A 23,605-nucleotide genomic window follows, 5' to 3' on the forward strand; every position below is an offset into this window, starting at 1 on the left:
AGAAACGTTTTCTAGTTGCATCTAAGATGATTGTATGATTGTTTTTTATAATACAAGGTAATATGCTTTCTCTCCAGCAGTAAAGGGATCCATTCTACTTTGTCATTAATGAATAAAATTACCCATTATAAATTTGTGGGATTGTTGCCCAATTTTGTTAAAATGAGTAGTGGATATCAACCATAGCCTGAATATCTAGGATAGTCCTTGTGATTCTTTATCAAGCCTTCCCTTGACTTTTGGATCAGGTCTGTCATTTGGACAGATAGACAGATACTTCCACTATTGGACCTACCACTTGTTCCTTGGAATATCAGCTCTAGAGAAAGGTCAGCAGCTGGCCACTGATACGTGTATCCAAGCCTCACAGTTATCTTGTCTGGGGCAGCACATGCCTCCTTTTCAAAAGTGCCTTCCAATTTTACAGGATTCTGATTTTGAGCACTTTTCCATCTAGTTTTCAACAGCAAGAAGCTCCATCTAATAGCAGTGGCAAACAACAGTGCTCGCCTCCCTTGTGATCTATTGTAGATGGTCAGTTGTTGCACCCAAAATTAAAGACAGTGACAGTGTAGAAATTGGGGGCATTGTTTTTCTCACCTTGTTGTGTAAAGAATTCTTCCTCAGAAGCATGCTGTGAGGCTTCAAGAACGTATACACAGTGTTTTGAACAGGAAAGCATGTGTAAATTGTGTGTTTATTGTACTTAATATGTGTTAATTAGGATTCTGTTTATGAGCGTGTTTTCTCTCACAGTTAGCTATATGCCAAGCCAAAACCTTGGCAAAATAAAAGAGATCTGATATTTCGTTGAAAGCCAGCCTATTTATAAGCATGCCTGTGTGTTGTGTGGTCTCTTGCTCCTCTTCCTTAAGGATATTTACTCTTTCTAAGTCCTTTTTCATAATCCCCTCATTTTGACAGCAAAATTGGTTTCATGGTGGTTTAATTCTGCTGCTAGAAGTAAGAGGTTCCTCTTTCCAGTGGGCAATAGGCAGCAGGAACAAATTCATTCTCAGGAAAAATAAGTGTTTCTTTTATTGGGTGAATCCAAGGTGAGAAGGAAGGAATTAGCTTCTGTAGAGTTGTTCCCTGGTGGGAAGGATATCTTTATTCATTGGATTCTCTTTATGCTTTGGAGATTTGTAAGCGCCCCTTATAGGTAATTATTTGAGGCTTTGAGACGGAGGAACATTGCGAGCCCTCTCTTCTCACTGAGACCATATGAGGTCATTGGGCAGAATCATGCTGATTTTAGTAACAGTGGTGATGCAATAGCTAACCCAGAAACTAGCAGACTCTAGACTTACTGCCTGTGGGCAAAGAGCTGGCTGAATTAATTTTGGCTTCTCTTCATTTCCAGCTGCAGCACTGCATTAAAGAACCTAAAATACATTACTTCCCTAGAGCTGCATGTGAGTGGTCGTAGCCCTTCACACGCTGCGAGTCTGTGCTGGCACAGGTGTGGGATGGAGTTACATGTAAGGTAAACACCATCTTCAGAAACAGTATGTCTTGTGAAAAAGTATGAAAAGCTGTGAAAGGTGGGAAGGCCCACAGCCAGACATGTTCCTGGGAGTATCCCAGGAGTTGTTTCTGGTTTTACCCTGAAGTTTAGCCAGAGCAGGCAGTGTGAGCCTGTGGCTGTGACACTGAGCAGAGGACTGCAGAGCTCTGAGCAGCATTTTTGGTTGTCTCCCAGCAGACTTTCAGCAAAACATTTAATTCTGTTCTGTTCCTCATCTTCCCACCTATAACAGAGGGATAAAGCTTCCTTTATCTCCAAGCTCCCAGGAGTCTGTTTAGATTGCAAGTTCTTTGAAAAAGAGAAAACACCTGGCACAGTAAGGCCCCTTTCTCAAATAGATGCCCATTATAATACCTGTAATCGGAAGCGTCGTTCACCTGCCGAGCAGATATCGCCTAGCTTGGGAGTTTCCGGACTGTGACCTCTCTCAGGACTCGTTTCTAACAGCTGTGCAGACAAGTTTTACTATCTTCCAGGCACTTTTGAGAGTCTAAAATTTGCACCTTTATAAAAATTCTGTTTTTATTTCAACTTTTTAATTTTATTTTCTGTCTATATAAATTCCTTAATTTATTCAGTTCAGTTGAACAAGCATTTCAATTTAAAAAAAAAAAAAAGGAAATTTAATTTTTTATTGAAATCTTACTTTTCAACAACCATCTCACTTTTTTAAATTTTATTTTGCTCTTGGAAATATTTCAAGCTGGGAACTGATCCAAAGAGGACCTTTCCCCACAAACAGTTTCAACAAATCAATATTTTTCCAGTGAAAAATATCTGTCATTGGAAAATCCTAACTGGCACTTTTTGAATGCTGTAGGGAAGACTTTGCAGGCAGAGACCTGCCTTCTAAAAGCTGGTTGCTGAATTTACAATTAGCAGTAATACAGCTCTTTTGATGGCTTCTTCTATATCAGTGTAAGCTCTGAACTGCCACTCATATACAAGCAACTTCCTTTCAAGTCCTGCCATTTCTCACTTTGATATTTCTCCACAAAGCTGGCTATTTAACTATTAAAAAGTCAGTCACTGCGACTGGTTAGCTATAGGACTGTTTAATGGGGATTTTTGTTTGGGTTTCATATTGATATATGATCTCTTTTGAAATGAGCTATTAACATGATAAAACATCTTGGGAACGTACAATACCAAAGCTGATGGTTTAATCTTTGCTGGGGTGTCTGAATGCTGTATTAAATACAGGGGACTGCACTAACGAGCGTTTGAGCTTTGTAGTGGTATGGCACTAGAACACAGAGCTGAAGCGCAGTTACCAGATTTTTCTGTAACTGTTTCCTGAAATATGCTTTGCATTTAGTGTTCGGAATCAAACACAGGGATACTATAAAAATCCTATGTTTTCCATACCTCAAAGATGGGAAATTTCAGAAAGATTGGTATTGCTAAGAGAGATTTTTTCCTTTATTTATCTCCCTATAAATATATGTGTATGTGCATGTGTGTGTATACATGATGTGCACAAACATATACATTTATATACACACACATACACACATGTGAATATTTGCACCCGCTTTATCCATAGGCTGGGCTCAGTTATGTAGTTCTGCTGGTACAGACACCTGTTTGAGGTTATCTGTGCCCATTGCTTCCCCCAGGCTGTGGCTCATACCTGGGCCTTTTTAGCTGGCTTTATCACCTTCCACGTTCTTGTGGGCTATGGAGGAATTCTGGTTGGCAACCAAAATTGTACAAAAAGCTGTTTCATTTTTATGACTTTCTGTTTCCACCCCCCCCCCCCCCCCCTCCCAGTTTTACATCAAAGAGGAGACTTTAACCCCCTAACTAATTTGTGTGCAGCTTATGATCCAGGGACTTTAAGCTGAAGCTTAACAAATACTGGCCTTGCATAATGCACAGATATTTAGCAATGGTGCTCATCTGTGTCTAGAACAACTTCTTTAAGACTGTAGTGAATTCCATTACATCTTCAGCCAGGATGTCTTTCTGACAGAAAGCAGAGGCAGAGGGTTTCCTTCTGGAACCACGGGGCAAAATTTCTGTCTGGGTCATTCAAGAGATCAGGCTGGAGCGTTTCTCATCACATTCTGCTCTGAAGCTTTGTGGTTATATGTAAGAGAGGGGCTGAAGCTTAGAAAAGTGAAAATACATGCTATCTCCACCCTTCATCTTTGAAGATTCCCTTCATTTTACGTACCAGTATTCCCCAACCACAGTTTGAAAGGAGGCGTTGCTGATAGATAGTGCTCTCACAAGATCACTGTCCACAATCATCAAGGGAGAAGAGACAGTCCAGATTGTCAATTAATTCCTGACCTTGGCTTAACAGTAACAACATTTATAAGTCATTAGTACAATTATTTGTAATGGCAAAGAAACTGTTAGAGTTTAGCAAGTCTATCACGTTCATAGACTGCATTTAATTGTGTCCTGTAGCTACATGTAGCACATCCTGCCACTGTGTCTAGAACCTCCTATCATACCTTCCACTTAGGTCTGTGACATGCTTTTAACATACCTTAACTGTTGAATCCTTTTTAATCATTCACATGTGTAATCTTAACATAAAGAATCATCACCTTTAGATTCCAGTGAGTTAAATCAGGTGCAAGGGTGCTGTAGCTTTACAACTAGGAAAACAAGCATCCTCTTAGAGCTGTAAGTTTGGCATTTGGGGAAAAGCTTTTTCAGTTTAAATGGTTTATTGCCTAGATTGGCGTTCTTTCTGTAACACTTGTGGACAGTTAATTGATGTACTTTTTGATTTTAGCCCTCTCCAGGGAAGACGGGGTTTTGAGAATCTGGGAGTTGTGGTGTGGAACAATTGACTTCTCAGTAAGCTCTGAAATCTCTGGCTTGTCAATTCTTCTGCCTCGGTGTACCTATCTGTAAAACAGTATGTGATGTCCATATGGCTAATTGGTGCTTAAGTGCTTTCAGAGCTGTGGGTAAACCACTAATTAGTTACAGTCATTTAGTCAAAATTACTAAAGTCTGATATTTTCCCATATGCTCTATTAGTTTGGGGAAAATGTCTTGAAAATTCATTGATTTAGGCTTCCCTGGTGTATTTGCTGTTGTTTGTTTGTTCGATGATGACTTTCTGTGTTGTGGTTAATACAGATGTTGCTGAATTGTGCCGTCTGCTTCTAGTTTTTGTGAATGTTCTTTTGGTTTAAATAGTGCAAAATCCTCTTTCCAGAAAGAAATGTAGAAATAAAACAGGATGCAGATACTGCTGTGATAACTATTTTGTTTCAGTATGTTCTACATCATCACTCCTGGTATTGGGATTTATCTCATTTGCACCCTCTGGCGTACAGATCTATTTTATATAGACATACCAACATGCATGTACACAAAACACACATGCACCCACAGTCTCTTACATTACATTGTGAAAGAACCATAAGGTTGAAGCGTGTTGACTCAACTATTTAATGAGGTGCAATAAATCTTGACAAGACCAGCTGGCACTTGAGTCAGGCTTCTCATCTTTTTACCATTACATTGAAACGTGAACAATAGTGGAAAGAAATGTAACTCTTCTTTTTCTTTTTTTGGTACTCAGATCTGTAGCACTGTACTGAAATCGTCCACTTTCATGGAATGCAAAGCACAGTGGATGCTGTGGAAAATGTTAACGATGTAAAGGCCCCTTTTCCTGGTTCTTTTTCTCAAATTCTGAAAACATTATTGATCTGACAGATCACGCAAGCGTGGTCGGCATTAATATCCCTGCAACACACATTGGCTGAGCAGAGCAGCAATGTTGAGTAATGATACCCAGAATGTGTTTCAAGTCTGGTAGCGAGATCTGCTGTACCTCTTGCTGCTCTTGCCCTCAGATCTCATTTTTCACCTTCTCTAGCACATTGGTCTCTAGCAGCTACTTCTCACCACCAAACCTTTATTAACTTTGCCCTTGCCTGTCACCAAGCTCCTACTCTGCTTGGCACTTCATGGCACACCATGAAATCCTTTCTTCTTTCTCATTCCACCTTACGATCATCTTCTCCCAAGGGGCATCGCTGGCTGATTATAGCAACCACCAGATCCAGCAGGGCTGACTGCGTTTCATCATGCTTAGTTACTTGCGTATCTTTTTTAAAAATACAAGTAATTAAGCAGCTCGGACATCTAAGCATGTGGCATGGTTCCAAAGCACCCATCTTGGCCTCTCTTTTATAATGGACCAGATTTATTCTTGTGAAAAGAAATCTATTTAAATAACGTACTTCTTGTTTTGGGTAGGTTTTGTTCCTGACAAAGGCATCCATCAATCTCTTTTACGTTCTCAGCCCCACCACTTAATGCCAATCTATCCTTAAAAAATAATTGCTCCCAAACCAACTAGATGTCTCTGGATTCACTTGAGAAAGACTGCCTGAGCTTTGCAGTGTATCCCATAATGATAGCTGACATCTCCAAAAGTAATAACTGCACCTTGTTGCTTTGTGATTACAGCATTTGATGTGTGCTGGGCTCTGGTGCCTGGTGGAAGGAGATACATCCTGTAAAACGAAGTTGGACCCCCCTCTGGATGGCACTGAATGTGGCGCAGACAAGGTAATCAAAATGCTCAGTAGCAGTCAGTTTGTTTTTTCCAGCATTGTCTGTGGAATAATGTTTCCAAGATGTTCAGTATTTACCATAAACCCATATTTTTTACTGATTCTGTTACAGAAACTGCTCAATTAACAGCTGGATTGGGTTAAGTCTTTCTGATTTTATGTTACGTGTATTTCAGTAGCCTCTGGAGATCTCAGTAGTCAAGTTCTTGTGGTCTAGGCATTCTACAAACACTGCAGGAAAACCCCATGCCTCACTCTGCTAAGTGCACAGACTGAGTACCCTGCGAGTCGTGTTAGGTAGTAGCTCACTCCTGTCACTTCTGTTCATTGCTGTCAGTGGTGTTTCACGAGTGAGGTGATTTTTCAGTGTAAGCTAAGGTAGTGGTGTTCTTGGCTATATTTGAGGTAGAAACTGTGGAGAGCATTTAGACTGACATTAGGGGAGTGGAAAAAGATGGGGAAAGAAAAAGAGGCTACTTAAAAACTTTATCGTTTTTAAAAGTAGCTCAAAATGTGTTGAGCTCAAATTCAGTGATGTTCAGTTATTTTTGAAGTATCGTTTGCTGTACTGTCTGCATATCCTCAGATGACTAAGGCATATATGGACTTTCCAGAATTCAGGTCAATGTAGAAAATTGTTAAAAGAAACACAAAGTAAACTCTCAGATTAGTGGATCTCCCTCCAATGAAAATCACCATTCCAGTAACTGGCTTCAATGCCATAAGGGTGGGAGTTACTGGGGCTCAGCTGCTGCCTTCCAGCTGATCTACTGTGCTAACAGAAGTTGACTTAAGTGAACATGTTCAGCCTCTGAGACGGGCTGTGCTAGGTGGGATGTCGTTCATAAATATATGTGGTTGATTCTCCCAGTGCGGCTGGTAACTTGTTAGACTACAAAGGAACTTGACTGGTTTGGTAACTGCCAGCCCCCTACTCACTGATTTTGGATTCTAATATTTTTTCTATGTTGTACGGTTGGGGAGATAAGAAAGGGTAAAATTTAAAAGTTTGTTGCTAAAATCAAAGATTAGAGACCTTTTCTTTGCTTGCAAATAAAGATAAACAATGACAAGAAAAGCTGAGACAAAAGATTTTTAGATATATGTTTTTCTAACTACAGGAGTCCTGGTGATTCTTTCGTAAGATTGCTTAGCAGTGCTTACTGTATCATATCCTGGACAGAGCAGGAGAATAGGCCAAGTTTGCTGCTTGGTCAGGGGCCAGAGCAACTATTAGAATGAAAGGTTGTTTTCGGCTTTAGCCAAGTTAGGTCCAAAATACCTCAATTATTTTGTATATACTGGGAATACTGCTGATGAAGACATTGCTTTGGGGTATAATTTCTTGGACTCAATTTCTGTGAAGAGTGTGGCTTTAAGTCTTAGCACTTAGATAATTATCTGCTTTATAAAGCAAGGGGCTCAATTCTGTGATTTTTTTTTCTTTAATGACAGAACTCCCTTCAGGGGTTCGTTGAGGGTGACACTTAAATTTCTGTGTTTCGCCTCCTCCCTTTCTCCTCCTCCCACCTCCATCTCACTGAAGCCTTGAATCTCTAGAAACTTAAATGTGGGCTTCTTGTAATCTCTCAGACATCCCTTTAAGTCCACAGGACTGCAGGAATGTTTGCAAGATCAAGGCTTCTTTCCAGCCTGTGCTAACTCAATTGCATTTCAGTGGTGCCGAGCTGGGGAGTGTGTCAGTAAAACTCCCATCCCTGAACATGTTGACGGAGACTGGAGCATGTGGAGTCAGTGGAGCATGTGCAGCCGGACTTGTGGCACAGGAGTGCGATTCAGACAGCGGAAATGTGACAATCCCCCGTAAGTCTTCACATCATGCTGATTTCTTTTTGCATGTAGCACTTAGACAATCCTTGCTGCAAGAGTACAGGGAAGAAATGGGCGGCAGAGCTGTGCAGAGGACATGAGAGATTTATTGTTGACAAGCAGCAAGGACCAGGTCAAAATCCTGGAGTGACTCAGAGTGAAGTAGGTTCTGTGGAAGTGGCTTGAAGGGTTACCATTGGAAGTGGCCCATTGCAATGATTCAAACATAGATACAACTGAATTAAAAACATACAGTTTGGCAGAAAAAAACGATGCTGTGTTTCTTCTCCAGCACTGCAGTGAATGAGGAGGGGTTGATCTGGATCTACAGACCAAACTGAGCCAATATGTCTTAGAGGTCAGTTTTGCAGGGAGTGCTGGCTCTGGGCTTGGGAAGCAATAGAGTGGCTGACAGTGGCCATAGTGTCATATAGCTGTGTTGGTAAAGCACCTTGAGACATTCTGTACATCAGGATGTGCTGCATGTGAAAAGGAAAGTTTTCCTGCACACCGAGTGCAGTGGGTGCTGTTTAGCTCCTGCACAGTGACTACGAATAAGTCTATGCTCTCTGTTTGGGCCTGGATTTTTTTCTGATTCAGGAAGAAATGTAAGTGTTGTTATCTCCCATGTGCCATCCTTCATCCCTCAGGTCAACTGAGGCACATCTGGAAGTCTTTTCTTCTTATGGGAGGCCTGAACAGGTTACCATGGTGGCCATTTAACTGACCACCCCTGTTTTTGTGCATTATAACTTATGAGATGAGTGAGTGTGCTCACAATCTTGAAAGCAGCCCTCCAAGTTGTGTATCTCTGACTTTATTCATATTTTAAGGTTTTCTCCACAGACAAAGCACAGGAAACTTTTTAAATAGGGACTGAAATTCTGGCTAGCAACATAGTCACTTTGAAGACACGCCTAGATGATGGATAGGCACACACTGGCTGCTGCTGAGCTGTATTAATGCGAAAGGGATATTTTTGTTTATCCCTCTCCTTAAATAATGCTGAACTGCAATTGCATGTCTATAATGTCCAGGCTTGATTTTTACCAGCTTATTTTCCTGAACAAGGGACTGAGCTGGTTTCTTTGCTGTCAGCTACAAAAAGTCTCTTTAACCACAGTGCTGACCAAACCTAAATCCATTCATCATCGTTCCTTAAATTACAGGAAATGCTCCCTCCAAGATTGCACACTGATTTTAAAATTCTCTTGCTCATATACATTCTTGGCTGGGGATACACACGTGATCTTCTTTTGCTTCAAATTCCTGGCGTCAGCCCACTTCTGCAGCTGGTTTATTCACTGTCCAAAAATACTGGCTAAGGGATTTATCTTTTATTTTATATATATTTGGTCTTGGGATTTTTTTTTTAACTGGAATCTCTACTCCTGCCAGCTGACTTTCGAGCCTGTGGGACTATTAGTATTTTTAAACCAGTTGCTTCACTGTTTGATTTGGTTTTTCCTCTCTGTAATTTCTCTGAGTATTTGCATGCATTGCCTCCAAAAGGTTGTAAGGCAGTGTGTCATGAGCCAGTTTGCATGTGCAGACTTTTGAGTTATACTGCCTTGTGTTCTTGACTAGGCTTTGGACTATTGTTGTACAGTGGGATTGAAGAGAATACCACTGGCTTAAAGACAACATCAGAATGAGATCTCCACCCCTTCTCCAGTCCCCTCTTGTCATGTAAAAGGGTCACAGTAGTATAAATGGGCTTTGATTTCTTCAGTTCCATTAGTGGGTAGATTCTCTTGGCATAAATACAGTGGAAGATGGCTGTGAAGTTGTCTACCAGGAGCTCTCGCACAGTCACTGTTTCAGGCATGTGTCAGTGTGGGCTTGAATTATACTGTTTATTGGAAATCCCAGGCAGTGCTACAGCCCATATTATACAGGGCTTGGGACCTGAGTTTACAGGGATCTTTCCCTAAAATCTTTTGCAGAATCTGATAGAGATGATGCCCAAAGTCTTGGCCTCAGCATTTGGAACAGTGGAAGGGACAAAAGCATGAAACCACAAAAATGGAGTGAAGCAGGAAAAGAAAGGTATATGAACAAGTGCTAGGTAACCATTTGTGGGAGACCAGAGAGAGTGACTGTCATTGGTTTTCTTCATCTTGCATGATGAAAACCCTCAATATCCTGTTTGAATATGCCAAGAGGCCTGTAATACTGAAATACTGTTATAGAGGTCAGTTAAGTAAAAGATTACTGTCAGTAATTCTGCATTCCCTACCCAAACAGTAACAGAGCAGAACATAATCAGCATGGCAGAGCTATGTCTTGTCCATTTCTCTGACTGTCTATCCATGTCTGTTTATCAGGTTGTTCCTGAACCCCGTGAATAGATGCTGTATATTCTACTAGTGTTTTACTAGAGTTAGTAGTAGAAAGCACCAACATACTACCAAATAAAGTATGATGGTGCTGGACAGAGGGGGGCTGAGGTGGGAAGGCCTTGTTGGATATATTATTTTTTGTTGGATTACTGGGAGAAGAAACATCCCCCAAATCTGTAGGATGTTCTGGTTTTTGTGGCTGATGAGATGAGTGCATCCAACTCTTTAATTTTGGGAGAAACTGCATCAGGAGGAGGCAGTTCATTTTTTTCCTTAATTAGAAAGGGAAGACAGGTCAGGCTGCTGAAGGGCCAAGCAGAGGAGTGCAGGCCAAAAGGTACTACGTTCCTGCAGCTCCCACTGACTGGGAGTGGTGGGTGCTCAGGAAGTCTCTGTGTCCTAATGGATTTGGCTACTACTTTAGTATTGCCAGTGACCATTATTACCAACAATGAGAACTGCTTGCTTCCAGTCTGCATTGGCAAGCTCATAGAAAGTCCCTCACAAGTTAATGACGTCTTAAGATTAAAGCCAAAGCAACTGCTGATGAGCACAGTAAATAGTAGTCCTGCTGTGTCTGCTGTTCTATGGCCATCAGCTTGATACCCTGCTCTCAAGAGAGCGCTCTGTTACTCTTTGGATATTCTGACTGCTTTCTTTTTTGTTTGGTTTTTTTTTTCCTGTGCATGTACACACAAACATGCACAGAGTCACTTATGTTCAGTGGCTACATCTCTTTTGCTGTAGCCGAAGAGATGGTGCTGAAACCAAAGTTCGCGTATCTGATGTCTTTGTGTGAGTGCAGGGTTCATGTGCGTCATGCTTCTAGTCATCTGGCCTGAGTGTCTGTCTCATCCAGTCTAAGGCAGCAGACACAATCCTCCCAGAAGATTTCTGCATCAGTCTCAGCACATCTGCTGCCTTGCACGTGTCTGTGGCAGAAAAGAGGTGTTAGCAGTGCGAGCAGGCATTTGTTTAGGTGTTCTTCTAGTGACTCTCTGTGATGTTACAGTGTCATTTCCATTAAAAAAACCCAAAACACGCTTTCTGGGATTAACGGAGCTACTGTAAAAATTTGATCTAGGCTGAAATTTGGCATAAAGCTCTTCTGTGCAGAATCAAATGTTTCTGTTGCACCGAATGCTGAATTCATCAAGTTCAGCACAGCTAGGAAATCAAAGACCCAATCCTATAGCCAGCATGTAAATGAACAGGGCAACTCTTGCTAGGACCACTGCCACAAATAAATGATATATAGTGAGGGCCTTGGTTTCTAATTAGCTGAGTGATATAACCTGATGTTCTTTGCTCTTCTGGGAGGGAGGGGGGGGGAAAAGCTTTTGGAATGAACTACCACACTGCTAAAAACTGGAATTTGGCTGGAGTTGCTTTTTATAGCCATCTGTTAAAGAAAAGTAAGAACATGACTTTATCCATCTTTGCTGATTACAGCTGGGGAGATGGGTATGTGACAAATTTAGGAGAGTATCAGTAAGTAGCTAAAGAAATTATCTGTTAGGATGGCTAAGTCTTTTGCTTACTTTTTTTTTTTTTTATGTTTTGTTTCGTTTTGTTTTGCAAAGAAAATATAGGCTATTGTTGAGAGTTTGAGTTTTCCTTCTTCTCTGGGGAATCATAAGTAAGAATAAATAGATTTTGCAGGTGCTTAATCCTGGTCTTGGATTAGTGGCCTTTCCTGCATGTTTAAAAAACAAATGTGTAAAATGGCATGGTTTTCATGGATGGAGATTATCTGCTGCACAGATTTCTTTCTGGACACCCTACTTACAGTACAGGTTATATGTTATTTTCATTTCAAACTGCTGAAGACAGAACCTTAAAGACATGTGCTGAAGAGGTGTTTGCTGTGTCCCCATTGTTAAGAGTGTTTGAGGCAGAGGGCAAAGCAAATGGTGGGAAGAGAAAGGTGAAACACTCCGGGTTGCCTGCCTCTGCCTTGGGTATTTGGTGTGATCCTGGGCACAGTAACGTCACCGTGGTGCCTCTAGGTTCCCCATTAAGAATACAAATATTTAACTTTGGTATTTGTGATGGAACCACAAATTATCTTCTGAACTGCCTGACTGTGCAAATATAAATAATACTTAGACTTTAGGTGTCTTGCTCAGTGCACCTTCCAAAGCCTAACCCTCACAAGTCACCATCAGTTAAGAAACTTGTCCCAGGTCACAGGAAAAGTTAGTCAGAGATCAGGTCTGATGTCATGGCAGAACCCAAAGTTTGGGAGTGCCTTACTTCAAGTCCTGTTCTGAAACTGCTGGTACACGCGCGCGCGTACACACACACACACACACTCTCTCTCTCTCTCCACTCTTTCTCAGTCATTTGCCTGCTCCATCTGAAAATAGGTTAGGACAGCAATGAATTTCTGTTGAAATCAAAGAAGAAATTTAGGTCAGCAGTGCAAAATGAGTCACATCCCTTGGTTTGTGACCAGAATTCAAACAGTTAAAAACTCTGTATCTTCTAAGAAGGCTGCTTAGTGCCCACAAGTGAATAGCATTTTGGATTACCTCTTATCTGAGGTGTGCAATGTGTAGGCAGCTCCTATTTATTGATCTGTGTATGGGATACTACAAAAAACATGCTTCTGAAGTATGCCAGAGCAACTGTTGTGGTAAGCCAATTATAGATCCAGAATGGAGCTTGAATAATTTTCTGTCAGAGCCACTGAGAGCAGGATTTGCCCTCCAGCAAGGAACATCTGAGAGGAAGGATCCTTTCTGCTATTTCAAGAGTTGCCTTGGATAGGGAAAATTAGGTGAAGGTGTGCCTGTGAGAAGCTGTGCTGTTCCTGCTATTTCCTGTGATAGCCCGGGGCCAGGTGGGAAGAACTGCCGGGGAGCCAGCGTGGAGCACACTGTGTGTGAGAACTTACCCTGCCCTAAAGGTGTGCCAAGCTTCAGGGACCAACAGTGTCAGGCCCATGACAGGTACACCAACAAGAAGAAAAGCCTCCTGACAGCTGTCATCATTGATGGTAAATTTTTTCATCTTACTCTGTAATTCCTTGTTGTTCTTTCACTGCAGCTTCTCAACCCATCTTGATTTCATCTGCAAGACTCTCATTTGTTGGTGAGAAGGCTATAGTATGTTCCTCTTACCTACAGCTGAAAGACTAATTACAATTAGTTCTTCTTGGTGCTGCCCTGCTGTTCTTTTAGCCTTCTTAACAGAAGATACAGAGCTGTCAGTTCTTTACTCATCTTTTTGTAATGCTGGGGGAGAGGTGCCTTAACTTGATTCCCAGTCTAAACAGGCAGGTATTTGGGAATGGAAGTTTAAACATTAGAAAGTTCAAATTAATATGGAACTGAAAAAAAGAAGGATTCCCTGGGACATTTTTGATGTGTGTCAATTCTGGGCATTTCAGCATGATTGCTTATCCTACTTACATTCCTTTAATGCTTCCTTGGCTGGATCTTGCTGTTCATCTACTATTCAACCAGATGTTGGGGGGATATGAAAAAGGATTGTAATAATGTCCTTTCTGCAGGAACAAACATCTTTTTGCTGCACTCTGCTGAAAAACAGGCAAGGCTAGTTTCATTTGGTCATCTTAAAGACATGCTTGAACAGAGGAGGGTGGTGTTGGAACTGATACCAAAAGACCAGACATTGGATAAGCCCTTTCCTGTGCTAGCACTGACAAATTAGGTCTGACACCAGGACAAGTGTATAGACAGCATTTCATTTCCCATAGCAGACCCTCCAAGAGCACAATTCCTTCAGATGCCCCAGGAGACAGGCTGGTTTTGCTTGTTGTTTCCCTCTGCCCCCCTCCCCAAATAGTTTTGCTGGGTGAACGCACAATGCAGAGCTACTTCCCTGACTAATTTCAGCCACAGAAAACTCTCCCAGTTTTTTCCAGGGGTGAGCTGTTTCACTCCTTTCTCCATTTCCAATCAGGAACCGATCAGGAACAGATTGCTGAGGGTCCTGTAAATAGGAGAGAAAAGAAAAGAAAACGGATGATTCAGTGATCTTCTCTGATCAGTGCTGCCAGAATTAGTAGCATATTGCAGTGGGAACTTCATTCAGCCACAGAAAGGGAATATGCCATTTTTTTGGCCACCTGAAGATTGAACAAGCTATAGCTAAAATATAATAGCCAACGTTATTCCTGCTATCTAGCAAAGCCTCACTCACCTGAGCCATGTTGCCTCAGTTTCTGTGAATGCAAATTAGAAACCTCTCCTGCCCTGTTGCAGATCTCACAGCTGCAGAAAGAGAGGCTGTCCAGAGGCGGTCAGACTAGCGGTTTCCTGCACAAGCTGCTCTTTCAACAGCTTTCCCAGCTCCTCTGTTCACTCTGCAAGTGAAATCAAAATCCAGCCTCTGCGAATTTGTTTTGTATCAGACACAAGGCAGGGAGTTTGAACATCCACAGGATATGCCTGTAGTTCTTCTGTCAAGCAAGACAGATGCAGAGAGGGCAGCTCAGCTTCACATATCAGTGTCACTGTTTCTTGAAGCATGTTAGAGCACCCATGCAATGTTCTCCAGTACCTTTTTTCAGCATATCGAAGCACCACACTGAGAAGCATTTAAACAGACACAGATCCAAACCAACCTTGAGCTAACCTCCACTGTGCTTGAACTCTACTTATATGCATTAGTGAGGTGGGAGCTGGTTGCAGGTTATTGATTGCATTGGAAGCTTAGAAAAGGCCTATGCCACTTAGCTTACTGTATTGGCAAACCTTCTCTCTTACGTCTGATGGGTGGAGGTACTTGACTATGCAGAACAAAACATGTTTCCATTTGAATGTCTATAGGTTCTTCCTTGGATGAAGTCCGTGAGTAGCAAAGTCAGCTCCAAAGGAAAAACATTACATTGCCTAAATATCTGTTACTTAAACATATGGCAAATGCAGTCAGCAAACCCTGACATCTGCTGTATGCTGCCAGTTAATAATACAAATCTTTGAAAAAGCTTTTTTACTTAACTCCTTCTCTAGCTAAACACAATAGTAGCTTTTCCAAAGTGAGGTCTAAGTATATAATATAACAATTTCCATTAGCATGGATGAAAAATGCAACTTTTCTCTACTGATGTATTTCAAATTAATTTGGGGGTTCTTTCTCTATATATTCTAGCAGCATAGTTCACTGACAGAAATGTTTGTAGGACCACAAATATCAGTTTAAGGAAATAGTAGGTGACATGTATGCAAGAATGCTTTAAATTTATGTATACAAGTGTTCTTACTGGCAAAGTGATGCAAGAAGTCAGTTCCTCAAGAGTAGAAATGGACTGGAGAACTTGTTCTTCTTAAATCACTGGCTGTAGCCTGAATTTTGTCTGAGATGCTCACACAGTGACTTGGTCATTCATATCAGGCTGCTGAATGTTCCCTGTAACAAACATCTTCCATTCACAAACATACATAGAAGTGTACTGACTAAATGGTTTTCTGTGTCTTAGAAGACCAATCTCATCAATGTAACCCTTTGAATATTGATATTTTAAAGTAGGGGAATGACAGGCCTAAATTGAAAGGCTCGTGTTCCTTCAAAGATGAAGGTATCAACAGATACCTTTCCAAATCCGTTCATGTAGAGATTGCATCACCATTGCCTCAAACACTTGTTTGTGCTGTATTTCTTTTTCCAGATAAGCCATGTGAGCTCTTCTGCTCTCCATTGGGGAAGGATTCCCCTGTGCTGGTGACAGACAGAGTCCTCGATGGTACTCCATGTGGGCCTTACGAGACTGACCTCTGTGTACATGGCAAGTGCCAGGTGGAGTAACTTTCTCTTGTTTTATTTCTAGTGTTATGTGTAGTCACATAGTACATGTAGTTACGTATAGTCACATACACATGTAGTTATGTGGGGCAGCTGTGTATATCCTAGAAGAACAGGCATCTATCTGGGTGGCTGGGAGGCTGCTCTGAGGTGAGAGGGCAACCCTACTTTATAAGACCCATTGCAAGCACTCCACAGCTCTGTGTCTTGGTCTGAGGATTATGATAAATGCCCAAGGTATGAGATTATTACTGAACAGCTGGGAATGTTCAATGATCGCATTCGCTTGTGTGTAGTCATCAAATGGCTTGGGTGGGAAGGGACTTCTGTGAGGGGAGCAGATGGGAGTGGAAATCTGGCTCGCTTAACTGCTCCATTTTGGCTATGAGAGGAATCACTGAAAAAACACTGATGCTGCAAACTGAATTACAAACTGTCACTAGCCTGTTACAAGTGTTGCATTGCCAACATCATGATGCTTTTCAGGCCTACCTGGTTCCTGCCTAGAAATATTGAGGAAGCTTTTCAATACCAGTTGCTCCTTGGCTCCTGCAGCTGCATGAGCCAGTAGCTTCCTCTGTGTGATTTTTGTTGACTGTATTACTATATAATGCCAAGGTGAGTTACTGTAGGGGCCCATCAAAACTGTTTGAAAGGCCTGTTTCCCTTGCAGTAAGAAAAAGGTTCGCTTCCTCCCACAAACTAGGTTTTAAAGCTCCACGCAATAGAGAATATAGTTTTAAAGGAGCAGATCGTGCAGCCCAGAGCACAGCCCAAGCCAGTTTTCTTTTGCCTCTCACCTGCATTGTCTTGCTTGGGTCACACAAAGAGTAAACCAGAGAGAATGTAGGGTAGGCTTCCTTCTGCTGTACCACAATGGAACAATCAATGTCCCCTTGGTTGTCCCTGGAGGGACTGGCCAAACCCTGCTTGTTTCCTTCTGTCTTTGGTCAGGCAAGTCAAGAATGGAAATGAAAAGGACTCTGTTCAAGAGTCTTCAGCTTTGATTCCCTTTTCCTGGAGTGAAGGTGTGATGGCCTATAACCATTGCAGTGAGGATTATTTCTCTCTAGCCAAATTACATATGGAACCAAAACTAGGTGTGGGAGATCTTTGTAATACAACTCTTCATGGTTTGCTGGGCAGTAAGACAGTTCGTAATGCAGCACACTGAATGCTTAGGGAGGCCATCCCTTAGAGCTGGTATTTCAGATTTCTCGAAAATTTAGTGGAGTTGTGTAGACCCGTACTAACTGGAGACTTAAAGTTTGGACAAGGGAAGGGAGAGAAGAAAATGTTTATTTAAAGATCATAAATCGCAGGAAGTCATGCGGAATGGATGCTCCTAGCAATGTGTTGCAGTTGGATTCAAGTCATTTGTCACAGACACTATGACAGAGCAGACACTTACTGGTTTTTCTCTCTCCTAATCATGTAGCATGTGTTCAAAGTTTGCTGCACACACGTTAGTGATGTGAAAGACAGTTGAGTTGGCTACTGCAACCGTGCCAGTGCTGGATTCTTCCTGGCAGTTCTTCCCCTGAGTTTATCCTCGTCTAGATTTGTATCCTATGCTAGGAGTTCGTCTTTTCAGTATTAACCAGCCTATTGTATCCACCAGAACAGCTTTCTAGCATCACCCTTTACTTCCTCTAACTTCACTGGAGATATGCTAGTTTGCCCTGGGGGTACAAGGCACACCAAATTTGGCATTATTTCTGATTTCTGTGAGCAGTGATTAAGAACTACCAATTTTTATTGCTTTGAGCCTTCCAGGCAGGGAGATAGATGAAGACGATATTCACCTGCGTATAAGAGAGGCTTTGAGGGCATAATGCATCTTTACTAATAGCAGTGTAAGATAAGGGAAAAATCTTTGTCTGGATTGAATTTTGCACTGCTGCAGGAGACACTTCCCACTGTTTCCTGCCAAATGCTGCTGAAAAGGCGTGTTTAATTCAGTCCTTCTAATTTATTCAGATGAAGAATCTGAACAGCACATTGCTGGGGAGCCAACACGAGTTTGATTCTTTATATGCCTTTTAATGCAAAGTGCTTTGCATAGAGCCAGGTTCATGATGCATCCCAAGTTACTTAATTTTTCCCTGTTTTCAGCTGTATCTGAAAAAACTAAAAAAATCCATTAATAACCTTTTATAGTAAGGCCAGCTGTGCACCTCCAGCTGTGTGCCATTGACCATTACGCTGGGCTGGCCAGCTTTACTGCTCCAAACATTCAGATCAGCCACAAATGGTAAATCAGACATTATGGCAATGTACGTTTTCTTCCTCCAGTGAGGAGCAGTAGCCAGCTCCCCTCCAAATGAAAACCTTTATGAGCACAGAGCTTTGGAGGTACATCATGAAAAGCAAATTGCACTCTAAGTCAGGGGCAACTGCCTTTAACTGTGCAGAGAGGTGATGACAGCTGCAGAACATTCAGTCCATTTGCATCTGGCTGAGAGAAAATGCAAAATGATCAATTCAAGCCGAGCAGATTTGAAAGCCTTGTGAACTCATTTATAATACTCTTCTGCCTTATATGCAGTTTAGCACTGAGAATTGCCATATGTGACTGTGTACCCCAATTGCCGCAGATACTTGTCTAACTTGCTGCCTATTAAACCAATTTAATCGGCATATTTATTTAATTACTCTTCTCCTTATTTCTTTACCCAGTGTAGACAAAGCCTGGCAACAAGCATTGCAGGGGGCCTGGAGAAGAGAATAAGTGCTGAAATCAGAGGGTGGTATTACTGTTATTTATTTTCTTGTGTAATCCTTCTAGTTAAAGGCTCTCAAAGGCAGGAATGACACATTGCCAGTGTAACAGACAAATTAGCAGTAACCATTGCCTGTGAACATCTAGTCCAGGAAATGTAATAGCTCTTTTCCCTTCAGCAGTAGATGCTCCTAAATGAAACTCATGCATCGTTGTTGCATGATGAATGAATGTAGATGAACATGGCAAAGGAAAAAACCTTGCAAGGAGAAGGGGGTTTTGAGAAGGGAGGCAGGAACAGATTCTTTGAAGCCTCAAAATACTCTAACTGCATTTTGGCACTAAGGGAGGAGAGTTTTCCTTCAACTGTACTTTGTGAACTTATTACAGTTTCATTTTAAAGCCATGAGCTAAGCTCCAATCTAAACAGTGTGAATGAAGCCTTTTGGTGTCAGCCTCACTATCCCTGAAGCAAAATCGTTATGAGCAGCAGCATCCCTGTATTTATCACTTACACCTGAAGGCAGCTGGAGTAAGTAAACTTGGTTAATACCTTGGTCATGCATAGAAGCACCATAGAGCAAACTCAGCCCTAAATATAGCATAGGGGTTCCTAAGTCACCTAGACTTTTTATAATCTTACTCCTTATCTTTGAGACAAATCATAAGGTCTTCATTCAATTTTCTCCTGTCCTTGTTTATTAGAGTTGTTTTTGAGGCTGAACATTTCCTTCTTGATAGCGATAGAAGTTTGCCAGAATGAGGGCAAAATAAAAGCTATATGAGAGCTTCAGGAGTTGGTCTCAAAAACTGAAGGGAGTGTTATAAAGTTGTGCCTATAGAAGAAACATTGTAGAGTAACGACAAATGCACTTATCCTTACAATCCTCTGAGCAAACTAGATGCCTTGTTCAATGTGTATATAGGTCTTCGACTTTTTCTTCTTGAAATGCACATAGTCTTCTAGCAAGGAGAATTTCTTTTCTCCTGAGATTTTTCGGAGACAGAAAATCTGTAGCAGGTTGGAGAAGAAGAGCAGTCTGATGCATCTGAGGAGGAGGAGGGTGAGTACTCATCTAGGCTTTGCAGCCTCTCTCTCTTGCCTGCTTCCACAGTTTGCTTTCTCTAGCGTGGACATTGCAGTCATAGTGAAGATCGGGTAGGGCGGTGCAACCTGCAGCTCAGATTGCTTTTATCTTCTCATATTTCTCTTCAAGTGACAAGTGGCTTTCAGAGAGAGGATTCCTTGAGTGTTTTGTTCTTCCTCAAGACTGTTTGGTGTATGTTTCATGAGTCAACGTTCATGGAAGCAGTGCGCTTTCTAACCTCTTACAGTTCTTCACTCTGTGCTGCTGATGTTAATAGAAAACTGCTGGCAGAAGGTAGAGCTAAAAAAGGTGTCAGATGTCACACAGCAGTGGTGTGGGGAGAAGACAAGCTGCTCCGCTGACTGTTATGACGCACATGACTTTGTGCTGGCTTTTCTCAAAGGAGGATTAGTCTGAGACTCGTGATAGCATGAGAACTTTCCAGTGGGGACTACAAATTGTACTTCAGGGTGTAATCTAAGGTCTCTTTGAAAGGAGAGACCTCCTGTATAGTGGAACCGGGCTAGAGATCAAGGGCAGTCTTTGCTGGGATTTAACAATTTAAGAGGTGAAGATGTTTTGGCTCTATTTGCAGTTTTCTCATGAACGTTTTGTCACATCACGTCTACTTTTAACTTGCTGGTGAATCCACAGTAAGTTCAATGATGACAAGCCACACATTAGGCTGTCCTGGCACAACAAAAATATTGTAGAATGACTTTCTTCCAAAAGCAATTGTCATACAGTATGAAACGGGAGCACAAATTTGAAAATGGACACATTTTCAAAAATAGTTGTTGCAAATTGAATAGGCAGAGGATAAATTGCAGTTGTCTACTGGACTTGTTGCTGGCAGTTTTCTGCGTACTCAGTACCCACTTTTTGCATGTGATTGATGCATGCAGTTCTGGCTTTGCCTCCTCACTTGAGTATTTTCCATGTATTATTCATATTCTTGCATTACAAACTGTGGTACAAGATGTTCCAGACGGGGTAGCTTGTCTCCATACAACAACTTCGCTTAGCACTGTACTTTGATAAATTATTTAGTGTATGTGCACAAAATCCAGAAGGATTGTTTGAACTACAGAAACCTGTTGTATAATTGCCTTATTAAAAATTTCTGGGTCTGTAGCAATGTAATCTGAGGCCTAAAAAGAGTATCGGGGCTTCTGATGAGTAAGGCATGGTGACAAAAACCAAGACTTTGTTGATATCTTACTACGTTTTTAATGAACTTTACAGTGGGATATAAAAAAAAAAATCATGCTGTTTCCCCCTATTTTTCTTCTATGTTAGCCCATGGAGGTTATATGGGTTAACATATGTCTATTACATATGTAGACAGTATATATAGACAATTATAATATACACAATATTATAATACACAGTTCATGGTGTTATCTGTCTTGGAGGCTTTAGATTTTGCTTGTGGCTTGAGCAGCCAAGAATCAACCAGAAGGGAGGCTACAGATATATCATATACTGATAAATATATATTATTTTCAAATCCAGAACTGACATGATAGATGCGGTTTTTTAAGAATAGGCACTTGATATAAAATCCTCTGGTATCTGCAGCCTGTTGGCATTTGTACAAACCAGGGCAGAGGCAGGGTGGAATCAGGTCAGAGGTGTCAATTCAGATGAAGCTGGTTTGGAAGGATCAGAAAGGGGTAGCTACAGAAAGCGACCAAAGAACAGAAGCAAAGGAGTTCCTGGGATGGGAAAAGGCTTTTTATTATTTGCATGTTCACTCATATTGCCTGCTCTGCTGCCAGAACACATGGGTTTTGACACATAACCTTTAAGCTCTATATGTGAAGAACTGGTTATCAAGAATAATTGTATCTAGCATCCCCATGAACTGCTAAGGGATCTAAACACAAAGTCAATGGGCAAGTGTAATTGCGTATCTAATGCAGATAAGATAATGCTAATTTAAAATAGGCAGTGCATATCTCCTATTCCAGCAGAGCTGCTCTGATTCAGATAAAATCTGAAGGCTCGGGAAATGACAGGAGGATATTTGCTGAACTAACTTCTACATGGACTCCCATCCATCACACAAAATTTGTTGTGGAACAGAAATAGAAGTAACTTACAGATGAACTGCTTGATTAGGGATCTAGGCTCGCCCTCCTGTACAAATCCTGACAGATACCCATAACGCTCCACAAGGGCAGTCGTGTTTAAAACAAAGAAATAAGAATTCTTTTACCCTCAGATCTGAATGTCAGTTGCTCACATATGTACATTCTTGTTTCATGTGGTCCATCCCTGGAGGTATCAATGGACATTGGATATTATGGACAAAAAATTGGCCGTGTAGATGAATCTGTCATAACCAGCATGCTCTGTACATGATTAATTTGTAAAATGGCACATGTTGCATCAATATTTATATTTGATCCATTGAGACAGCTAGTTAGTTCAGCATATGGGAAGCATTACAATTTTGTGAGCCTACAATGTCATTTCTTACACAGAGTGGGTGTATATAACAAAAATAATTGTGTTTATGTAGCAAAACATACTCACGCAGGCTGTATCAATTGAGCACAGCCATTGAAAATACAAATAAAAATATCATTAAAAAATATCCAAGCAATACAGAAAATAGTTCACACAGAAGAATCCAAATGATGTGTATTCAGAAGAGAAGAGGACTTTTCCTGTGCTGGAGCCAGCAATGACTGAAGATGGAAATACCACCCAACAAGCAGTATTTTCAGACGTTTAATTATAAAAATGAGAAGAAGTGGGAGGGAGAGAAGGAAGGGTGGACTGAGATATCAGCTCAGAGAGAATGAATTTCAGGCCTTTGGCTCAGCAAATGTGCAGTTACTTGTCAATTTAAAGGTCAATGGATAGTTCCAAAACATGGTGTCAGAACCTGCCTGGGTTGAAGATCATTAAGACACCTGCGGATATAGTTGTAACTGGCCATCTGAGCACTTGAAGCCCTGAAAGACTATTTTTAAGCTTCTTGCCAGCACTCCCATGTTTTAATATGGGCAAGGGACTTTGGCTTTGGTTAAAATTTGCTTCCTCCTTCTCCAATTGAATCTGTTAATAGCAGTACTGCAGCACTGCAGGCTTTCAACAGCTAGTACAGGCAGGAGGTGGAACTCCTGGGTGGTGTCAACATCAGTCCCTTTGCCAAAGTTATGGATATCACTGTCCAAGTCCATGTTGAATGGTACAGGGAAGCTCCAAGAATCCAAGAACAGGGCTGACAGTGATGAATGTCTGCTAAACAGACGGTGGTTACACCAAGCTGGCTTTTTACTTTTTATTCTTCCTTCTGAGCACAGATGAGCTCCAAGTGCCCTGCTTGCTCCTTAATGGATCATCTTGGTAAGAAAAGAATGCTGCTTCCCTTCTCACCAGTCCATTCAAGACTGATAGAATTGAAAATATCCAGCTATTGCTGGATGGACTGGTCCATGGACTCAGTCTGCTCACCTGCAGGATAACTCTTGGGTCAGAAAATACACAGGGTGTTATTTATAAGGTCTTTCTTCAAAATGTAAATCTTCCCCTTTCTGCTTCTTAATTAAAAAAGTCACCTTACCTTGGTTGGTATGCTGGACTATACAGGAAGCAGCGCAAAAAAAGTTAGAGGTGGTAAAGATCAAATAACTCCCTTGAACTATTTGGGTTTTAAGGGATTGTTTCTGCACTATGAAGACGACTTTTGAGCATGGGATTTTCCCTCTGCATATAGTTAATTAAGCCCTCACTTTTTTGAAAGCTTTCTGCAG

General features: G+C 41.3%; 1 protein-coding gene across 1 annotated transcript in view; it reads left to right on the top strand.

Annotated features, from left to right (window-relative positions):
- The window catches only part of ADAMTS17 (ADAM metallopeptidase with thrombospondin type 1 motif, 17), a 180,157-nt gene that overhangs the window by 95,205 nt on the left and 61,347 nt on the right, over nt 1-23,605 (top strand). The window contains exons 9-12 of the mRNA XM_009586177.1: nt 5,978-6,079; nt 7,763-7,908; nt 13,091-13,257; nt 15,895-16,022. Coding sequence (XP_009584472.1) covers nt 5,978-6,079; nt 7,763-7,908; nt 13,091-13,257; nt 15,895-16,022 — 543 coding nt within the window. The remainder of the gene's footprint in view (nt 1-5,977; nt 6,080-7,762; nt 7,909-13,090; nt 13,258-15,894; nt 16,023-23,605) is intronic.

Source organism: Fulmarus glacialis, unplaced genomic scaffold (genome assembly GCF_000690835.1).
Source record: "Fulmarus glacialis isolate BGI_N327 unplaced genomic scaffold, ASM69083v1 scaffold811, whole genome shotgun sequence".
In the NCBI taxonomy this organism is placed as follows: Eukaryota; Metazoa; Chordata; class Aves; order Procellariiformes; family Procellariidae; genus Fulmarus; species Fulmarus glacialis.